Here is a 22,141-nt window from a genome sequence, read left to right as displayed (position 1 = left end):
TGCAGGGCTCGTCTGCAGACCCCCGGGGAAGAACGGAGCATGTGTCACTCGGCAGCCCCGGCCCCACACGGCCCAACGCCTGCGAGCCTCAGCTCTCGGGCTCTGAGCCAAGTCCATGTTGTCGCTGTTGCCCCCGAGTGCCCTCTGTGTCGCCTCCCCACTTCTGCGCAGTTCAGCCACGGCGGAGGCTCTGGCCAGACAGGTGAGCGCCAGCACAGCTGGGGGCCCGTCGGGCGGAGCAAGCCCCGCCTCAGCGTGGATTAGTGCCGGCTGGGAGTGCGACGGTCACGCGTCAGCAACAGAGTGAAACGTCTGAGGGTAGGTATGCAGTGGGGACGCTCGCCCGACCCGCTAACGGACGTGCTGTGACCGGAGGCTTATCGGAATCTAACCCTGGGTTTTTCTTCCAGAAACAATGGCGCGGTGCCAGCGAATTCAATGTTCCCTGTGACAATATATTAACATGGGAAAAATTATAACTATGTGTTCATCTGGTGTCAGGAATTTTAATGCCATTCAAGAGGCGGCAATAAAAATACGTCCCACGCCCCCCCCACCCCCACCCCTGTGCACTAAATATTCCAATCAATGCTAAAGGCTTTCACTTGGGAAAACAGACCAAAGAGAAATGAACGAAATATTTCTGGGGAGACCATTCCCGCGTGGTGAGCGGGAGAGCAGACGCCCTCCACTCCCTTTCCCAGGCTCCATGGCCCTGCCGGACTCCGGGGGTGGGGGTGGGGGGACACCTCCTGCGTAAGGACCACCCTCCGCCTGCAGGGAAGCCCCTGGACCTGCGAGGCTTCACCACGGTACCTGCAGGCAGTCGAGGGAGGTGCTGACCACGCGCGGGGACTTGGACTGGCAGGCGAGCTCGAAGGGAAGGAAGTACTGGTCGGCTTCGATGAAGTTCGCCTTGGGCGGGGCGGCAGCGCCGAGCCTAGGGAAGAAACAAAAGAGCTGAAAGGACCCAGAGCAGCGCGGGCTCTGCCGCACCTCCGGCTCCCCACCCGCGTGCCCGCCTTCGTTAGAAGCGCAGAGGGAGGGAGCCTGCCCTGCATGCGGCTGGCCCAAGTTCAATCCCGGCATCCCATATGGCCCCCCGCACCCCCAGGAGTGATTCCTGAGTGCAGAGCCAAGGAGTAACCTGTGAGTACTGCTGGCTGTGGCCCCAAAACAAAAGCAAAGCAAAAAAATGTAGGCACGGGGGCCTCAGGGATAGCACAGTGGGTAGGGCGCTTGCTCGGCACACAGCCAAACCGGGTCTGGTCCCGGCATCCCATGGGGTTCCCAGAGCCCTGCCGGGAGGGAACCCTGAGTGCAGTCAGGAGTCAGCCCTGAGCACTTCCAGGTGTGGCCCTCCACCCCCCCATGAATACATAAGTAATGCGGCACAGGTCGGGGGAGCCACAGCCCAGCTACACCAGCCTTGGTGCGTGTGATGTCCTGGGTTTAATCCCCAGCACCGAACCGCACGGTTCCCAGGAGTGCTGAGAGATGGCCCCACCCCACCCAACACCCAAACAAACCCCAGACACTGCGAGGGCTGATGACGCGGCTCAGGGATCTGCAGGGATCTTGGGAGAACCTGGCCCGGCGGCGCTGGGTGACCGTCCCATTACTGCTCTCCGAGAGTCTGGGCCCCCAGGAGAGGGTCTGAGGGCGCTGGCCAAGACAGGGTCCCCACAACACTGCGCTGGGACAAAGACCCCAGCTTACCTCTGCTTTTCTATTTCCGCTTTAATTTCATCTGTAAAAGAAGAAAGACAGACAATCAGCATGCAGTATTTACATAAAAGGAAGCTTTGCCAGACGTTATTTTTGAAACTATATATATAAAAAAAAAAAAACTGGGAGATTTGAAGTACAGGAATGCTGATAGGAAATGACTCTAGACAGTGTGTAGCAACAGGTCACACACCATAGTTCCCCTGAGCTAGGCACGGCGATTCTGCGCGCTAACTTGGCACTTTATTTATTTGGGGGACGGGGGATTGGGGCTACTCCCAGACCTAAACCTCTCCGGCCCCCACATACCGAAGCAATCCTCGGAGGCGAGTCCTGGCCTCTGGATTCCGGCCTGGGGCAGGGTTTCCCAGGCTTAGCACAGCTGACACCTGGGGGGAGCTGGCCCACGAGGGGGCTGCCCCGGGCACATGGAGGACCTTGAGCAGAACCCTCAGCTCGCTGGGCATCGGGGGCACCATCTAGTCTTGAAAACCAACACTGTCTCTGGACACTGCCAAGTCGGTCACTCAGAGTCATCCGTTTAGAGTTGTGACATTTCTCAACAGGGGCCTGCGGCCTCCCATGGGACCCCGGGATATTCCAAGGGGGGCACAGGTTAACATAACATGGGAGAGGGGGCACGGCATGAGACTAAGGAACCAACCGGTAGGGCGGGGACGGCACACGGAGGGATCCAGGTTGGAAGGAGACCACAGAGAGAGAGGCTGAGAAACGCTTATTTAACGGGGAAAACCCAGGCAGAAAGATTAGGTACACTGGCCGGCTGGAGGTAAAGAACCGGAAGTTCTATTTCCATAATTCTGCAAAACGAACCTTAGCAGGGGGCCAGCACGAGCACAGCGGCACACGGCTGACCTGGGTTTGGTCCCTGTGTGTTCCCCCAAGCCCGGCCAAAAGTGACCCCCAAGCCAGGAGCAAGCCCGGAGCACCGCGGGGTGTGGCTCCCCCACAGTGAACGTGAGCGCGCGCGGAGGCAGCATCACGTGACCATTCTAACAGCGTCACTGTGAAGAGAAGGCGCCAGAGAAGGCGGGACACAGAGCTGGATGCTGCAAGTTGTCTGAGCAAAGAGAAAAAATAAAGGTCTTTTCCCACACTCACCGGGGGCATCTACACTCCCCGCGCCAGCACCGGCCCCTCCGGGAGAGCAAGTCAACCTCGGCAGGGCCCAGGGTCGGCTGAGATGGCTGTCGCACGTGCCTGGCAGCTGCCAGGCCCAAGTTTAATCTCTGGCAAAATACGTCCCCCCAAGCACCACGGTGTCCAAGCAGCACAGCATGGGGGACCCACACCTGGTCCCGCTCGGTCTGCAGAGCCCAGCAGAGCACTCTGGGGCAGGAGTGGGCCCGTGGGTGCGGCGTGCCAGGGAACTGTAAAGAATGTGCAGCTGGAGAGCTGGCCAGAGGGCTGGCGGGCACACTAAGCCAAGGGCATGACCCCGGTACCCCAAGTAGCTGAACCGTAAGCACCACCCCATGAGTAGTGCCGGAGCACCGCAGGGCATGCCCCAAACATAACATCAAAACCCAAACCAAACAATGACCACCGCAGCCATTTTTTTGGGGAGAGGGGGGAGAGGCAGGCTGAGTGGGGGTGCATGGGGGGTTCCGCCTGGCAGTGCTGGGGCCCCAGGAAGCATGGGGGGGGGGGGTGTCACCTAGGGCACGTGCTCCGCAGCTGCAGCCCCAGCCCGGCCTCCGTCTTGGCCGTTTCCCAGAGCATAGTTGAGGCCAGCAAGGCCCTTCAGGCTCCTGGCGAGGTCTACCCAGCTGTGACGCGCTCAAGTTAATTAGAAATCCGGAAGGGGGGGTCACACGGAAGGGGGTCACACGGAAGGGGGTCACACGGAAGGCGGAAGGGGGTCACACAGAAGGCGGTGCAGGGCCAGAGAAACCCTCTGAAGGAGACCGGCTGGTTTCAGGGGGGATGGGGTCCAATACAGCGTCCAGCACTCTCCCGGGATGGGACTCTGCCCCACCAGAGCAGGTCAGAGAGGCAGGTCTGCCCCAAACACCCGAGACTCAGACCTACACCCAGCCCACCCCAAGCCGCCGTCATTAAAGCCACTTCACAGCTGGCGGTATGGACACGGCCTTCGTTATTCCAGAAACCCAAAGACCGTCTGGGAAGTCCCACGCGTCCTCTCCTGGGCCAGTGCTATTCTGGACGGAACTTTAGGACATGGGAACTGATGAACTGCTGTCTGGTGTGGCGGGGTGAGGTAGGGAGGCCACACCGAGTATCTGCCCAGAGCACTGTGTGTGCTTCCAGGAATCGGAAGGGAGGCGGGGCAGGAAGGGAAGAGAGGAGAGAGAGGGGGAGAGAAAGAGAGAAAGAGAATATAAATGAATTTAAAAGATACCCAAAAAAAACAAGGAGTGTGCGAGGTCTGAAACCAGGGCAAGTTTAGGACCAAGTTTCATGTGAAAACCTTCGTTTTCAAAACCAGCAGATCTTCATGGAGAAAAGGGAATTTTTTTTTAATATTTAAATGTTATTTTCATAAGGTTGTTCACGTTCATTGATCACATTCAATATTTCAACACCAACCCCACCACCATCACACCTCTCCACCACCATTATTTCGAATTTCCCCCCACCACCCAAACCTGCCTGCCACAGGCAGATGTTAGATAGTTTATTTTCTATGGCTTGTTATGAATATCACGAGATACTGCGTGGACGCAAAAGTGGCCACCTGGTCCCGGATTTCTAAAATTTCAAATAACTGCGGTTTGGAGACATCTCTGCAGCAAGCTAATAGTTTCTGGGATTCATTGTGAGTCTCTGGATCAAGGCCAGGTGCTTAAACGGCACCTGGAGGCAGTTCATGGGCGTGACAGCCAGGACCCTGCAGGGGCAGGGAGGTGGGGAGGGACGCCAGTCCCAGCCGCACTGTGGAAAAGCGCATATTTAGAGCCATCCGCTGCTCTGAAAGGCATCTGATGGATTCTCAGGATAAACACCTGAACTTGATAAAAATTAATGCTCGGTAAATTTATGTTATTAAAAGTGATTAAGTCATTATTATTCAAATGACGGAATTGCCATTATTAGATGTAATTAAATTACTGAACTAATTATTGTTTAATTAAACAATTGGTTTTTATGTCATTAGCCATAATTGAATTATTATTTAATTAAATAAATTAACATTAATAAGCTTTCATAAGCCATCTTCAAAAACAAAGCATAAAAGCAGGAGAGAAATGCCCAGATGAAGTGGACAGCATCCTGCTCGGGGCCTCTCACAGACTGCAGGCTCCTACCCTAAGTGGAAGCAGGAGCAATAACTATTTACAAAAACTTGGTGGTCCAAGTAAGCTGCTCGGGGCTTTTGGGCAGGGACACAGCGAGACCGTTAGCGAAAGCTCTTGGCCAAATTCCCGACCTTCTTCTAGGACAGAATCCGCTAGAAGCCGCCCCACTCTCTCCAGCCCAGCCCAGGAGGCCTCCCCGGGGCGGGCGGCTCTCAGCCTTCACACACCTCTGCCCGAGGTCCAGGCTTGCCTGGGGGCTACCATGGCCTGCTCTGGGGACGCCAGAGGGATGCTGATGACAGTCACAAATGGGACTTTTCTCCCCACCTAGGTTACTGTGAGAGTTGAGTTCAGCTGCTAAAGGGATCAACTGGTGCTTAAGCACTGTCTGACCAGAATACTTTCCAACATGAAGCCAGTGTTTCCTTCCAAGGCTGAAACACACTTTTCTACTTGAATAGGCCTGTTCAGATTTTCCCTTGAAACTGTCTTGTGTCTGCTTCTCACTCATTCTAAATTTTACCGTTGGTGGATTTATCTATTTCATGCCAATTTTAAATATATCAGCATAGAATTATGCTGTTAATTTTTCAAATCTTACACCCGTGAAAAAAGAGGAGCTGGCCAGACAGGACAGCAGGCAGGCACTGGCCTCGCACGCAGCCGACCGGGGTTTGATCTGAGCACCACACGGGGTCCCCAAGATCCACCAGGAACTCAGGAGTGATTCCTGAGGGCAGAGTCAGGAGTAAGCCCTAGCAACATCGGGTGTGGCCCATAAAACAAATCCCCCCAAAAGAGGGAGGGCGGGAGGGAAGGGAGGGAGGGCTTTTGAAAAAAAACTTTTTTTTTTTTTTTGGTTTTTGGGTCACATCCGACGATGCACAGGAATTACTCCTGGCGGTGCTCGGGGGACCATATGGGATGCTGGGATTCGAACCCGGGTCAGCCGTGTGCAAGGCAAGCGCCCTACCCGCTGTGCTATTGCTCCAGCCCCGAAAAAAACTTCTTTATCAACACCATTGATTTAGTTTTGTGGAATCTCAGGAGTTTAGCTTCATTCATCTAAGTATCTGCAGGTGTCACGACCTCCACAGTAAATAATAAAAGAAAAACTGGTCTCCTCTGAGGGATATAAAGAAACAGTAAGGGAACAGCCAACAGCCGAAGTCATGGCAATATAGAGCTGGGCTGAGCCGGAAGGGAGTGGGCTGGGACACAGGTGGTGGGACGGGGGTGCTCGGGGACGCAGTGGCGTGTGCCAGGAAGCTCAACAGCCCTGTAAAGTCGGCCCTTCAATAAAGGCGGTCACAGTGAGCAAACACGTCAGTGCAGGCATCGCCGAGGCCTTCGCTGCGTCCGGGCTGCCGTCAGGGAGCCCGAATCCTCGGGAAAGGCCCGGCCGACCCCCTCACCGAGGCCGAGGATGGGGCCTCAAGCCCAGAGAGACGCCCCAGCTTGGGGTCTCGGGCCGAGAGGGTGTCACGCGCACTCACCCCCCACCCCCCGCCCGTGAGCGCGGCTGGGAGGGTCAAAGCAGGCGCCGACGCTGCCTCTGGAAAGCCCCTTCCCGCCCGGCCTCGCCCTGTTTACAGCCCGGCTCCGGCTCCGGCTCCGGCTCCGGCATCGCCCCCGAGACGGAGACCCCAGGCTGGCTCCCAGCGCAGGTGTCCCGGGAGCTGGTCTGGTCCCTTCGTTCCGGTGCTCCAGGCCGCAGCAGGCATGGCTGTGCTTCCCGATACACGCGGCCTCACCATTCCACTCAGTGTCCTGTGCTGCCCGCGGCTCGTGCTGCCCTCCCGCCCTCCCTGCAGGGGTCCCCGCCGAGAAGGCGAGTCCCCTGGTCCCGGCCCTTTCTGCTGACCCTGAGCAGGTGGATCACACTCAGAATCGGGGACCCCGAGACACCCGGGCCACGCCAGGGACCTGGGGTCCAGCTGCTCTCAGAGCCCCTTCAGCAGAATCTAGCTGCCTGGTGCTGGTGGCTGACACTCAGGCACTGCCACAGTCCCCAACCCGGGGTCTGCCCCAGCCACCGCAGGCGCCCTCTCCGGAGCCGCACCCCCACGCGCCGGCCTGTGTGTTGTCGGGCCACTCGGGCTGCCGCTCTGAGTATCACGGGGCGGAGGGGAATCGCAGAAATGAGGAAACCGGTCGGTTCGTAACCCGGACAAGCAAAGGTGCAGGCTCTGAGCCAGGCGGGAGCTGTCGGGGCGACAAACGCACAACGGCCCAGAAGCATCACACAGCCCGGCCGGAGGCAGATTCTGAATGAAACCAAGGTTTTTCCATTGAAAAAAGGACAGGGAGGGGCCAGAGTGATAGCGCAGCGGGTCGGGCACTTGTCTTGCAAGCGGCTGGCTCAGGGGGCTGGCAGGCGCACCAAGCCAAGGGGGCCCCGGGCATGACCCCTGGCACCCCCCAGTACCCCAAGCAGCTGAACCGTAAGCACCACACCAGGAGTAGTGCCAGAGCACTGCAGGACATGCCTCAAATATAACATCAAGGGGCTGGTGCGATAGCACAGCGGGTAGGGCGTTTGCCTTGCACACGGCCGACCTGGGTTCGAATCCCAGCATCCCGTATGGTCCCCAAGCACTGCCAGGAGTAATTAATTCCTGAGCACAGGGACAGGAGTAACCCCTCAGCATCGCCAGGTGTGCCCCCCCCCCAAAAAAAGAAGAAAATGAAAAGGGGGAGAAAAGGCTCCAGAGGCCAGAAAGATCGTACAGTGGGTGGGGCACTTTGTCTTGCAGCACCTGACCCCTGAGCCCACCAGGAGCGACCCCCTGAGCCAGGCCAGGAGTAAGCCCTGAGCACTGCAGGGTGTGGCCCCATAACAACAACCAAAGAAACAGGCTTCAGCCGTTGATAAGAGTATGTTCGTGTCCTGGCAAGGACCGCACTCAGGGCCCGGTGGGCAGGAAACCTCGCTGATTCTTGACTTCTGGCGCTGAACCCCATCGAGCAGCACACAGCCCCGCGTGCCCCAGGCACTGTGCAGAGGTGGCAGGCCGCCAGACACCACCCACTACCTGGGCAGGCCCGGGGACAGAGTGGCAGGTGGCTAAGGCCGAGCCCGGCCCTCAGCAGATGCCAACAGAGGGAAGACTCCGGGGAGCAGGGCAGGCGGGCGCGGGCACGGTGAAAAACAAACGGGTGGAGCCCAAGTCCCGGGGACAGCTGGCACTCAGAGGGGACAGGTACCTCCCTTCCCTGGCACGTTGGGGAGGAAGCCGAGCCCAGGCAGGAGACACTCCTGGGACCTCAGCACCCTCACCCCTCACCTCTGCTTGCTGGGCCCCACCCAGAGCCCCACCCCATGCCGGTGTCCTCAGAGCCCCACCCCTGCCCCATGCCGGTGATGAGGGGGCGGAGGAGACAAGCACCCGGCAGCTCCCCTGCTCCTTTATTGCACCAGCTGGTGACAGCACCGTGTCCCCAGATGCCAGCCGGACGAGAAGCGGCAATAAAGCAGCGAGCTGGAAAGGGGGAGAGGGTGTGCGGCACGGCGCCCTGTGACCCGGGTTCAGGCGCAGGAAACTCGTTCTGGGCCTTGCCATGACCGACCGCCCTCTCGGTCACACACACCCCTGTGACTTCAGCAAAGGCTCGAGCGTGTGCACCACGGGGAGTCTAACAAGGACCAGGCCCGACAAAGCCACCTCGGACCAGCCTCCGGCCAACCGCCCAGCCAACACCCCGCCCTGCTCTCCAGCCGCTGGACCTCGTCCCCTCAGGCTCGTCCAACCCCTCTCGCTGGCTGAGCCGCTCCCTGGCTCCCAGCAGCTGCTCCGTGTCAGGTCCGATAAGGGGACACCTCTGCTTCCCGACTTCTTCCCTGCCTGGAGCGCTTCTGCTGCCCCAGGGCACAATGCCTGCTCAGCCCTCTCCTTTGACCTGCCAGCAACCCCGCTGAGGAGCCTGGGGACTGGGGACGCAGGAGCACTACCAGGCATCCCTCCCCTTGCTTTCGGGTGGGTCATTTCTGTGGGGGGGGCTGGGGATGGAATCTGGGTCCTCCACCCGGGACTCGTGCCTCCCTCTGCCCGGTTCCGCCCTCCTCACCGCACTCACGACCTTTTAGCGCCTGTTTACAGTGTTGGGGTCACATCCAGCAATGCTCCCGGCTTACACCTGATCGTGCACCCAGAAACCACCCCTGGCATTGCCAGGGACTGAGCCCAGGCAGGGCACAGGCGAGCAAGTGCCTCCCTGCTGTACTGTCGCTCCAGCAGCTCTCATTTCTTCTTTGTTCACTGGGGGCAGGGGGGAGAAGTCACACCTGGTGGTGCTGGGGACTGAAGCTGACAGTCTCCTCGAGTGTCCCATGGACTGAAGCTGACAGTCTCCTCGAGTGTACCACACCCTCCTGCCTTCTCAGAGACTTTGGGGACCGTGGGAAATGCGCCCACCTCTCAGGGCTGGGGCGTCGCTGTCACCCGGGCCACGCCACAGTCACCCGTCTGCCTTGGGATCCTGACCGCAGCTCTCTACCCGCGTGTCCGTGTCCCCCGCTCTCAGCCAGAGGGAAGCGCTGAGCTGGGGGGTGCCCGTAGCCCAGCGCTGCCGCCCCCTGCCCCGCTGCTCAAACTCCCGAGCCGGTCCCACCTCCCAGAGGAGAGACACGGGGACCTTGGTCTCCGGGCGTGGTGAGGCACAGGGCCCTGCTCCCTGGGGCCACACGCAGGTCAGCCGCCGCCGCCGCCGAGGCTGACCCCTCGCTGCTGTGGCCCTGCCCTCCTGCCCTTCTGGCTCTGCTTCTCCGCCGAGTTCCCCAGGCCAGGGGTCAGCCCCAGGCCCCCCACACGCCACCACCGAGGCCCCTTCCAGCCTTCTAGATTTTCCCCGCCCTCGACCCGCTGTGTGTCAGCTTCTTTCTTATGTGTCCCCGACAGAACACCAACGCTGCGCGACGGTCTCTCTCCTGTGCAGGGCGCACTCCCGGCACCCGACAGCTGTAGGAGGGCAGACCCACCCCTCCCTGCCCTCCCCCACAGCAGTTCCCTCCCCCAGGGCCCCCAGACGGGGTTCCAGCCTCAGCTACCCCTGGCTCCCTGCTCAGGCTGAGGTCAGGGGACACTCCTGCTGACCCGCCCTCTCACCCCTGACTCAGCCTCCCCAGGCGGGCTGGCCCCGGCTGGCCTCCGCTTCCCGGCCGGGCTCTTCTCTGCTGCTCTGCAGACTCAGCCTCTTCAGCGGGAACAGGGCGGCGCGGCCTCCTGGCGTCCCTGCCTCCGTACAGTCTCTGCCCAGGGCGCCTCCCCGGCCTTCACCCCTGCCGCCCATCTTCGAGGGGTTTCTGCTGACTCCTGCTCTGCAATTTCCAGCCTGCCCTCCCCACCCCCCACCGTAGTCTTCGGACCATCGGGGTCCCCCTGCCACTCCACTTGTCGAGTTGGATGCTCGGAGCAGCGCAAAGTCACACATCCGAGACCCGGCTTGGGGCAACGTCCTCCCTACTGCTCTCCCCACCACACCCCTCTCTCGGCTTCCGGCCCCTTCCACACTGGGCCCTCTAACTCTTCCTATGACACACACAGGCAACCCAAGCATCCTGCTGTCCTGCTGCCGCTCCAGTCCAGGGCCCCGCTCTTGCCTGGATGCTGGCTGCACCCCGGGTGGCCCCTGGGCCCTCTCGCGGGCCTCTCCCCGTGAGGCTCTGACCACTGCAGTCCACGTGACCTTCCCAAGATGCGAACCTGTCGTCCCATCACCTTCTCCCCTGTTCAGAACTCCTGGGGGCTCTCCGGTCTGGGTTAAAAACCCAAGGCCTGCGTGGTGGGGCCCTGGCCTACCCCTCCCACCATGTTCTCGCTCAGTGTCTCGTCAGCGACTCACCTCTGCCCCCAGGCAACCCACCTAACTAGACTTCACTCACCTTCAGACCTCAGTCAGGTGGGCTCAGGCACATCCCCCCCCACAACACCCCTCCCCCGTCCCAGGATCCTGCAGGGACAGGCCTCTTTCCTGATGGGCTAGGACCAAGGAGGAGTGACACCCTGGGCAATGGACCCCCCATCGCCAGCACCCCCCCCAACTGCCAAGTCCTCAACAGCAGGGTCCTTGTTTGTTTTGGATCGTGGGCATCCTGGCTCCAGGGGTGACCTCCAGAGGAGTAGCTGAGGGAAGGCCAGAGAGCGAACATATATGCACCGATCACTCCGAGCCTGGGCTGAGGAGTCTTACTGTTCTAGCCCGAGCCGACTTGGACTAGGAATCCGCAAAGCCTAGTAAAATACCCACTGAAGAAGGCAGGAGGACGCGGGGTTAGAGAGAGAAGGCAGCACCCGTCTTGCACCTGGCTGACTTGGGTCTGATCCCAGGCTTTGGAATCCCAGAAGGTCCCTGAGCCTGCCAGGGGTGATCCCCGAGCACAGAGCCGGGAGTGATCCCTGAGCACAGCCAGGAGTGAGCCCTGAGCACAGAGCTGGGAGTGAGCCCCAAGCACAGAGCCAGGAGTGATCTCTAAGCACAGCCAGGAGTGACCCCTGAGTACTCCAAACAAACAAACAAACAAACAAACAGAAAGACTTCCCTTCAACAAGACTCTTGACCAAGGGCACGGAGCGATAGCTTGGCAGCTGGGCATGAGATTTACCCATCGGCAGGTGGATTCGATCCCTGACCACACAGTCCCCTGAGCACCACTGGGACTGAGTCCCAAGAGAGAACAGAGCTGGGAGGCGCCCCTAAGAACCAGCTGTGGCTTCAGTTCCAAAAAAGAAAAAAGCAATTTAAAACACAAAAAACTGTATATCCAAAGACATTCCTTACAAGAAGATTGCAGGAATGAATTAGCAAGCATGAAACTATTTTCTAAGATAACCTTGTTGGAAAGAAAGTCAAGTATATTCCTGGCAGAGCCCATAAGCCTGGTGGAAACGAGGAGAACTAAATACAGTTCTGAGCTATTTATACAGGAGACTCCGTGTACTTGCTGATTAAGTACACATTTCTACAAGCTCGCTCTTTTTCCTTAAAGAATGATCTACTGTTTCCCCGGCATTGCCTGTGCACCTCCCCTGAGACTCAGAAGTTGAGACAGAGCTGCTAATTCTCCCCGTTTCACACAACACCCGTAAACCAACGAGTAAGCCTGGTTGAGAAAAACACTCTTCCAGGGGCCGGGAATGAGGCTCAGGCAGTAGCTCACAAGCACAGGGGCTGTCTCAGATTCGAGCCCCGACACCACATGTGCCACTGAGCCCTGCCAGACACCGGCCTTCAAGAACACAACAGCCGAGGGACTACGAGGGACTCAAGGCACGAGCCAAGTGACAGCGGACGTGCCTGGCCCGCGGGAGGCCCCGGGTCTCACTCGGCACCCCACAACTACCTTCTCCCACCAGCTGCCGGAGCTGGGGGCTGGCAGTCTCCGAGGGTCACCAGCCCCAAGCACTGCCCAGCCAGGCCTGAGCACCAAACTGGACAGCCACCCACTGCTGGGCCGAGCCTCTTGTGGCCTAGCTCCCGCACGACTGCCAGGTGTGCCCCGGTACAATGAGGAGAAATCAAGAGCATAGCAGAGAGTAACTGAACTGGCTGAGTCCGTGCCCTGCTCGAGGGAGGGCTGGGTCCCCTCCGTGGCACAAGCTGGTCCAGCTCTGCAGAGAGAGGCCCCCAGCCAACAGCCAGGAGCGGCCCCCAAGCCACAGATGCCCGAGTAAGGATAGGAGCGTCACACCAGAGCTTCCCAGAGTCAGGAGGTCAGAGGTGAGGCCTCGGGCCCGGTGTGAAGTGCCTTCACTGCCCTCACTGGCGAACCCTTTAATAATCCTCTGACAGAGTGACTGTTACTTTATCATCTCAGGAAACCGGGGCCCAAAGTTTAATTTTAAGTCCAGAACTACAAGATTATCATAAAGATTTCAAAGTCGGGGCTGGAGCCATAGCACAGCGGGTAGGGCGTTTGCCTTGCACTCGGTCGACCCGGGTTCGATTCCCAGCATCCCATAGGGTCCCCTGAGCACCACCAGGAGTGATTCCTGAGTGCATGAGCCAGGAGTAACCCCTGTGCATCGCCAGGTGTGACCCAAAAAGCAAAAAAAAAAAAAAGATTATCATAAAGATTTCAAAGTCAGTTCTCAGTGAGTTTTCTGACAACCTAATAAACAATGTTCTGCCTTTTGAACCACACCCAGAGGTGCTCAGGGCGCACTCCTGACGCTGCTCCTTCTGAAGGGTGACTTCTGGCAGGGACCAGGGGCCCATATGGGATGCAGGGGTGAGAACCTGGGTCAGCCTGACCTGCTGGACAACCTCTCCGGAAGATCATAAAGCTTCTCAGTAAAATGTTACCAGGCGGGGCCAAAGAGATAGCAGCAGGTGAGGTGCCGGCCTCGCATGCGGCCACCCCCAGTTTGATCCCCGGCATGCCATATGTTGCCCTGAGCCTGCCAGGAGTGATCCCTGAGCCCAGAGCCAGGAGTACGTCCTGAGCACTGCCGGGTCTGACCCTGCCCTGCCAAAAATGTTAGGGTTCCGAATCTTATTATTTCTAAAAACCTTTTGTCATCTACAGCATTCATAAAGTATCTTATCAAAACACGGGATTTGCTAAGATTAGTTTTATTCTGTACCTCAATGGTAAGTCTTACTGTAGTTTCTTTAATTTTTTTTTTTTGGTCGTTATTTGTTTGGGGCCACACCTGGCAGTACAGGCTACCCCAGTGACTTTCAGGGAGCCCATGTGAACCCATGGCACCTGCAAAGCAAATGCTCCAGCCCTTTGGGCCATCTCCCTGGTCCCAGAGTATTTTCCTTTCTTTCCCCTTTTTTTTTTGGCGGGAGGGGGCTTTTTGGGCCACATCCAACGATGCTCAAGGCTAACTGAGCTCTGCACTCAGGCATCACTCCCGGTGGTGCTCGGAGGATGATACTCAGGTCAGCCACTCGTTACGCAAGTGCCCTATACTACCTCTCTGTCTCCCCAGGGTTTTTGTTTCATTTTTATATTTACTCTCTTATAGCTAATGCATTTGCAGTGTTAACATTTTAAATGTGTATCATTTCCACTAACTGCTGCATTAGTCACTGTCACTGTCATCCCATTGATTGGCTCGAGCGGGCACCAGTAACGTCCCCATTGTGAGACTTGTTGTTACTGTTTTTGGCATATCAAATACGCCACAGGTAGCTTGCCAGACTCTGCCGTGTGGGCGGGATACTCTCAGTAGCTTGCCAGGCTCTCCGAGAGGGGCGGAGGAATTGAACCCGGGTTGGCTACGTTATTCAAGTTAAAAAAAAAAAGCTCTTTAATCATGTGTATAATTATTATAAATGATTAATACATTTCCCCCCCCCATAATCTAGATTGGCCATGCGCAAGGCTACTGCACTCTTTCTAGCCCCCAATAAATTTTATATTTTTAATTTTGTTATTATTTGGCTTTTTGGCCACACCTACCTGGCAGTGCTCAGGGAACTCTTTGGGGTACTAGAGATCAAAACCCAGGTTGGCCATGTGCAAGGCAACTGCCCGTTGTACTAACTCACCAGCCCCAAATACTATACTCTTTCTTTTTCTGGGCCATGCCCAAAAAGTGCTCAGGGGGGTCAGTCTTGGCTTTACACTTAGGAAATACTCCTAGCGGTGCTTGGGGGGTCATGTGGGATGCTGGGGATCGAACCTGAGTGGGCAGCGTGCAAGGCAAATGCCCTCCCTGCTATATAATAAATCTGGTTCCCCTCAATTCATTTTTTAAAATACCTAAACTCCTCCCCCTCCCCCCCGATTTCAGCACGTCATTTACTACAGTTCCACCTAGCAATGATTTTTACTAATTCATTATTATTGGGTGCTCAGGGGACCACACGTGTTGCCGGGGATCAAACCCAGCTCAGCCATGTAACACGGCAAGTGCTTGTCTGCTGCACTACCTCACCGGCCTCACAATCATTTTTTAAAACTCTGCAGACACAAAGAGCTTCAAACTGCCTCAAAGTATTACACTGTGCCATCAATTTACCGAATCCAAACTGCCAGGCTGAAGAGCAGGTCAGGACGGAACGCCCGTTCTGGCCGGTACAGAAATGCTCGGCGCTGAGTCCCGGCTCGCTGACCCGGGTCTCCGAAACAAGGTCCACAGCAGCGCGGTGTCACTACTCATCTGGGGGCCACTCATTCGGGATGGGACCTGGTCGTGCCGACCTGGCAGCTCAGTGCTTGGGGGCCGCCGGGTGGGGGACGTGCAGCACTGGGACTGAACGTGGCTCTGAGCCACCTCCCCTATCCCAGCCACGGAACTGCATTTCCATTGGTTTTTTTTTTTTTTTGGAACTGCATTTCCATTTTGCAAGAACCAGTAAGCACCATGAGTTACAATACCATCCCGGGTTTCACGGAGATGGCATTCCCACCTGTCACTTCCCACCACTGACCAGGTCGGCGGGCAGCCGGCCCACCCTGATCCCCTGCCACGGGGGACTCAGTCCTGTAGACCCACTCTCAGGGGCTGTGGCCACCACGCCCTCGCTGTGCTCCCGTTCTGATCTGTCCCTCTGACTAACCACTCTCGACACGACGCTCTCCAAGACCCATCCGTGGAGCGAGTCGCCCGGCTCAGAGCCAAGGAGTATCCCACCATGCACACACACCCCCCATTGCCTGCCCGGGACCCCGGGTGATGATGCCCCGTGACCCTCCCCACTGGGTCATCTTACTCTACGGCCAGGAGCGCTAATGGCACTCGGCCTTACTACCTGCTACGGCAAAGGGGGGTATCTTGGATATTTTTCCCATTTGTGCTTCAGTTCTTCCTAACAGTGGGGCCGTTTTGAATGCACCAAAATGAGAAGAATAACAGTATCACACGGAGGAGAAATCATTTCCTGCACGTCCTATGAACGTGACAGGGCCAGCTGTCTTTTGCACACCCTGAGAGTCACCAATGCCCCAGTGACGTTTAAACCAGTTCATCGTTTCCCTGCTTTATTTACTGCCCCTCCCCCACTTCAGGGGGAAAAAACAACCAATCCAGGCCACAGCAATAGCACAGCAGGTTGGGCTGGACTCAGTCCCCAAACCTCACCAGGAGTGATCCCTAAGCACCGCTGGGTGTGGCCCAAAAGCAAAGGGGAAAACTCAAAGACACCAAGCCCCGAAGTCCTGAGCCCCACCCACATCCCTCACTCTGGGCCAGGCTTTACACTGTGGGCGAATGAAGCAGGCATTTCTATTTAACAGTTTTCGTATATTTTTCCCCTCCTAAGCTGGCCAGTTTAATCCAACACTACGCATGAGTTCTTTATAATGGTCCCCAGGACCCAATTTGATCATGATGAGCCCGACTTGCTATTTACCCAGCCTGCGGTGGCCAATTACTTTCCACATACGCCACCCCCGCCCCGCCTCCCGCAGCTAAGCTGGCAGCATGGTCCGTGCCCACGGCGGGTTCCTCGCCCGCTCTGGCTCGCCAACCACTCCCACCACCCGGACAGCCGAGGGCGCCGAGGGGCGTCGCCCTCCGTCAGAGCAGCGCGGTTGAGGAGGGATGCAGGGATGTGAGGCGAAGGGATGCAGGGGTGCGAGGTGAAGGGATGCAGGGGTGAGAGGTGAAGGGATGCAGGGGTGCGAGGCTTCACCGCCAGGACCCAGAGGCCCACAGTGCAGAGGTGGGAAAGTAAGTGCCCTCGGGTCATGCTTTCCTCAGACACACGTCACAGGGGAGGAAGGTGGGGGGGAGAGACAGAGAGACTGGCAGAGACAGAGACAGAGGAACGGGTGCACGTGCACACACGTGTCATGGAGGACGGTGCTCAGCTGACACTCAGGAGACCACACGGTGCCGGGGATCAAACCCTGGCGCCCACAGGCAAAGCCTCACTCCGGCCCTACTACGCTGCTGTTACTCCCTTCGAGACGACCACGAATAACAGAACTGCTCGAGCAACGACAGAGCACTCAGCTCTTCTCTGGCACGCTGTGCTCATTAAATCTTAAATAAGATGCTGCATCTATCATATACGCACGCATATAAAAATATTGTTAGAACAATTCACTTCAAGTTTTCCAGATTTCCCAATTAAAGAACACTCTTATTATCCTGTCAAGTGTCCAAATGTCATGTAGTTGAGAAGCAGAAAAAGCATCTACAGAGAAAAGGCTGGAAACTGAGAAAGGAGCCCTCAGGGCACTGCCGGGTGGGGCCCTGGGGACGCGCTAGCACCAAACCGGGGGCCTCACTGACGGGTGCCCCCAGACCACACGACCACACAGCAGTACCGCAAGTGAAGAGAAAGGGGGGCTCTCTATGACCGTGCCCCCCAAGAGCGAGATCACTAACACGTAGGAAAGCTCTGTGAGCAAGCGCCGAGCAGGACGGACACCCCTGGTGACAGACCTGCTCCTTCCCCTGCGCCAGAGGAGGCCGGGGGCTCTGGCTTCTGGCACTGACTGCCGCGGAATCACTGCGATGCCCCCAGCCCGGGCCGGCAGCGCAGTGAGTCGCCAGCACTTGAGTAAGCACCGCTGCTTAGTCTGCTGATTACAGTCTGATTGAGCAGCGACACAGTGACCGCAGCAGGAAGCCTTTCCCAAGCAAGCAGCCATCGGGTGCAGAAGTCAGGCGGGGGCTGGGAGAAGGCAGGAGCCCCACCACCTTTGAGACACGGTGCCAAAAGCCTGCGGAGGCTGGTGGGGTGTGACCCGGAAAGCCCCTTCACCCGGGGTCGCTGGGTGACCTTGGTGGTCCCAGTACCATAGGGCTCAAGAATCACCACATGCGGGGACCTAGCATAGAAAGAGTAAGTCCCCCAGCACTCTTTGGATAAACCCCCATCCCTCTGCCCCCGCCCAAGAGGAAATCAAGCCAGGCCAGGGGTGACGGCTTAGCAACAGCGCCCGCCTTATAGGGGTGAAGGCCTGGGTCTAACCGCAGCACAACAAAAATCAAGTAACAGGGAAGAGGGCTGGGGGCACTGGGTTAGGGCACTTGCCTTGCATAAGGCTGATCCAAGTTTGATCCCCAGCACCCCATATGGTCCCCTGAGCTCCACCAAAAGTGATCCCTGAACGCAGAGCCAAGAGTAAGCCCTGAGCACCAACCAGGTGTGGCCCAAAATCAAACCAAACTGAAACAACAAAAATCAAACAAAAGAAGCCAACTAGAGTACTTACAATTCCTATTTCCTGTGGCTTCAAATAATCAAATAACAGTAGCACTACTTTATTGAGCAACTACTGCACGCCAAGTTCTACAAGCCAATCCACTTCACCTTTCTAGTAAGGAAGAGATAAGATCTACCCAAGGCCATAAAGTTAATAAGTGGAAGGCCAGAGGTTTGAGCCCATGCAGCCTGAGTCCAGAGAACAAGTTCTTAATCTCTCTGCCACCTCTGCAGTCCCGATACTCCACGGCTGGGAGAAGCCTATCACAAACTGTTTCCTGTGATCTCTATCACCAGCACTTCAACTCTGAGCCATCATGCAGTTCCCCTTACTTAAATGAATGATGCTCTGCATATGCTAACCCCTAAATTACTGGTCACACCACAGCACTTCTTCTATAGAGATTCAGCGCAGCTCTTTCCTGGAGCAGGACAGGGCCTTAAGACAACCACCACAGGCACCCGGTTTTCTACAATGGGTGAGTAAAACAGGCATTTCTCCCCACCAGTGTGATAGTTTCCCTTACAAACTGGCCGGTTCAATTCAACACTTAGGCAAGAAATCTTTATAATAGTCCCCAGTACCTGTGGCGTATTCGATATGCCAAAAATAATAATAATAAAAAAGTCACAACACATCTCACAATGGAGACGTTACTGGTGCCCGCTCAGGCAAATCAATAAACAACGGGACGACAGTGCTACAGTGCTACCCACTTTGATCATGATGAGCTCAACTTGCTAAAACTTTACTCAACTTGCTAAAATTACTTTCTACATAAAACTTTTTCTTACAGTTCACTATTAAAACATTGCACATGCATGACTCAGTTTGGGTTGGAAAAACATAAACTTCAGAACAGAATACGAATAAGCTCTCAATGCCAGAGCCCTCAGTGACCCGCGAGGCAGTTTTACACGCTGGCTTCAACAATGTGTGACACAATCTGAGGAAAATGTTCTATCCAGAAATGATCTGAGGGGCCGGAGAGAGAGACAGTGGGGCGGGCACTTGCCTTGCACGCAGCCAACCCGGGTCAGTCCCTGACACTCCATGTGGTGCCCTAAAGCCCACCAGGAGTGATCCCTGAGCACAGAGTCAGGAGTAATCCCTGAACACGACTAGGTGTGGCCCCTCCACCCCCCCCCCAAAAAAAATTATCTGAGGGGCTGGAGAGAGGGTACAATAAGTCGAGGCCCTTGCCTCGTACGCGGCCGACCAGGGTTCCAGTCCCACACTGTCTACACTCTCCCAAGCATGGCCAAGGGGTGTCAGCCAAGGGGTGTCGTCCTGAACACAAGCCGGGAATAAAACCTGAGCACTGCCAGGGGTGGCATCCCAACAGCCCCCCTGCATCCCACCAAAAAAAAAATAATAATAAGTTATCCGAGAGCCAGGGAGCACATGTTTTGCATGTAGGAGCCCCGAGTTTGACCCCCGGCACCACATGGCTCTAGGCCCCGGGGATCCCCAGAAGCAGCCCGTCAGGTGTGCTCCGGAGACAAAAACAAACAAAAATTGTCTGAAGGGCAAATAAAGATTTTTTTTGTGCCAAGTAACTACTCTGCAGCTCAGTGAGATCAGCCTTCTGCCTAAGGAACAGACCGCTGCGCAGCCGGGCGCGTCCCCTGGACGCCTGCGCCTTGGTGTCCTGAGCAGGAACGCTCTCAAGGCCTAAACCCCAGGCGACCCCGTCCACGCGGCCTGGACCTGCCAAGTTTCTAGAGAAGAAAAGCAACAATACAAACTTTCCTGGGCCCTTCCGGGAACCAGCTCCTTCTCGGAACCCAGCGGCAGCCTGGGCCTGGGTGCTTGCAAAAGTGCGGGGGAGAGTCGCCGGGCCACCCCGCGGGTTCCAGGGAACCCCAGCAGGCCCCTGCTCCGGACCCCAGGGAAAGGCCCGGGCAACCTCGACCCCGGCCGCACGTCCAATTGTCCCTTATAAAGCGGCCCTTGCGGGCGAGCGGACAGGCGGGAGGCGCTGCCCTGCGTGCAGCAAGGCGCGGGGCCGCACCTGGGCAGGGCCGGGACGGGCCCCTGAGCACTTCAGGATGGGCCCCCCCATGCCAAAGATAAATAGAAACCCCCCCTCCAAAAAAAATGTTTCTAAGTCTCCAAGCCCAAGGCACGAGGCGGGCGCTGATGAGCCGGGCCCAGAGCCACGGGCGCCTCAAACCTCACGAGGGGCCCCTGGGCGCCCCTTCCGCCCTGACCCCCACCCGGGCCCGCTGGCTCCGGCAGGCTTCGGTCCCCGCCTGCGGCCCGAACCCGACGAGGCCACTCCTTGGGCGGCCGCCCCCGCCCCCACCGCGTCCATCAGGCAGACGTGCTGGACGGCTCGAACCCAGAAGGCAGGACGCGGCCCCCGAGACCCACTCCCCTGCGGCCCCGGAGCCAGGGTCGCGCCCGCTCTCCGGAAGGGGGTGGAGAGGGTCCGGGCAGTCCGCTTGTGCCCGGGGAGACGGGCTGAGGGGCGAGGGGGGCGTCCAGGCAGCTGGGCCGAGGCGCGCAGGACCCTGGGCTCCCGGGTGGCCCCCGGGCCGTGGGCTCGGCCCTCCTGCGCCGCGGGAGTCGCGGGCGCCCCGCGAAGGAGAGAGACTTTTTCCAGCCGGGCACCTGCGAGCGGGGGGTGCCCCCTGCCGCGCCCACTCGGGGGGCGCCGCGCGGCAGGGCCCGGCCGGGGCGGCACCGGGGCGCGCAGGGGCGGAACCAGGAAACAGCCGGGCCGGGCCGGGGCCGGGGCGCGGGGCTGGGCCGGGGGCTCCCGGTGACCTTGGGCCGGCGCGGGCGTCCCCGGGGCGCCGGGCGGCCGGGGGGCGCGGGCGGGGGTAACGGCCGGCTCACCCACCGAGCGCCACCTGGCAGGCCCTGCGCAGCTGCGAGTGCTGCGGCCGCTTCACCTCCTTGTCGGCCAGGATCTTCTCCAGGGCCCGGGACACGAACATGCTCTTGGTCTGGCTCTCCTGCATGGTCCCGGCCCGGCGGGGGCGGGCGGCCCCGCGGGCGGGCGGCGCGAGCGAGCGGGCGAGCGAGGCTGCGGGCCCGGCGTCCTGGCCAGCACCGGCCGCGACCGTCCGCGCCGCCCCGTCAGGAAGCGACGCCGCGGCCCCACGGCGCCGCCATGTTGGAGCGCGTCACGTGACCACGTGACTGGCGGGGCCGCTACGGCCGCCGCGCGTCCACGAACCCCGTGACCCCCGGCGGGGCGGGGCCAGCGTCGGGATGGGGCGGGGCTTGTGCCGGGCGGGGGCGGGGCCTGTGCCGGGGCGGGGGTTTCTAGGGGGCGGGCGCGGCCTGCGTCGGGATGGGGCGGTGCCTGCGTCAGGATGGGGCGGGGCATGTGCCGGGCGGGGTCGGGGCTGCACTGCGGGGGCGGGGCCTCGAGGGGCGGGGCGGATCTGTGAGGGGCGGGGTCTATGAAGGGCGGGGCGAGGCAGGTGGACGTGGCGGGGAGGAGCGAAGGCAAGGTGGGGGGAGGAGAGCTGAGGATGTAAGGAAGGAGTTGAGAGTGGGCAAGGGTCCTGGAGGAGAGGAGATGAGATGAGGGGATAAAAAGGCAATACAAGGGCCAGGAGAGTTGCTCCATAGTTGGAAGCCTGCCTCAGGAGCTGGGGGAGAAGGCAGCTGGAATCAACAGGGGAGTCACTATGTCAATGATGATTGGAAGGATTGTTCTGGATGGGAGATGTGTGCTGAAAGTAACCTCTCAGTATCTACATTGCAAACCATAATGCCCCAAAGTAGAGAGAGAGAGTATGGGGGAAATTGTCTGCCATAGAGGCAGGGGGAGGGTTGGAAAGGGGGCTATACTGGGGACATGGTGGTGGAGGATGTGCACTGGTGGAGGGATGAGTGTTCGATCATTGTACGACTGAAACTCAAACATGAAAGCTTGTAATTGTACCTCACGGTGGTTCAATTAGAAAAGGCAGTACAGAAGGGGAGAGTGGGGGGCTGGAGCAATAGCACAGCGGGTAGGGCGCTTGCCTTGCACACGGCCGACCCGGGTTCTAATCCCAGC

The 22,141-nt window shown here is 58.3% G+C and overlaps 1 protein-coding gene across 1 annotated transcript in view; it reads right to left on the bottom strand.

Annotated features, from left to right (window-relative positions):
* The window catches only part of ARFGEF2 (ADP ribosylation factor guanine nucleotide exchange factor 2), a 100,823-nt gene extending 79,606 nt beyond the window's left edge, over positions 1-21,217 (bottom strand). The window contains exons 1-3 of the mRNA XM_055138118.1: positions 20,969-21,217; positions 1,720-1,750; positions 817-940 (exon numbers count right to left, since the gene is read on the bottom strand). Coding sequence (XP_054994093.1) covers positions 817-940; positions 1,720-1,750; positions 20,969-21,089 — 276 coding nt within the window. The 5' untranslated portion in view covers positions 21,090-21,217. The remainder of the gene's footprint in view (positions 1-816; positions 941-1,719; positions 1,751-20,968) is intronic.
* Between the last annotated feature and the right edge of the window lie 924 nt (positions 21,218-22,141).

Source organism: Sorex araneus, chromosome 5, assembly GCF_027595985.1.
Source record: "Sorex araneus isolate mSorAra2 chromosome 5, mSorAra2.pri, whole genome shotgun sequence".
Classification (NCBI taxonomy): domain Eukaryota; kingdom Metazoa; phylum Chordata; class Mammalia; order Eulipotyphla; family Soricidae; genus Sorex; species Sorex araneus.
Note: the sequence above shows the minus strand (reverse complement) of the source record. Positions and strands in the feature narration are given on the sequence as shown.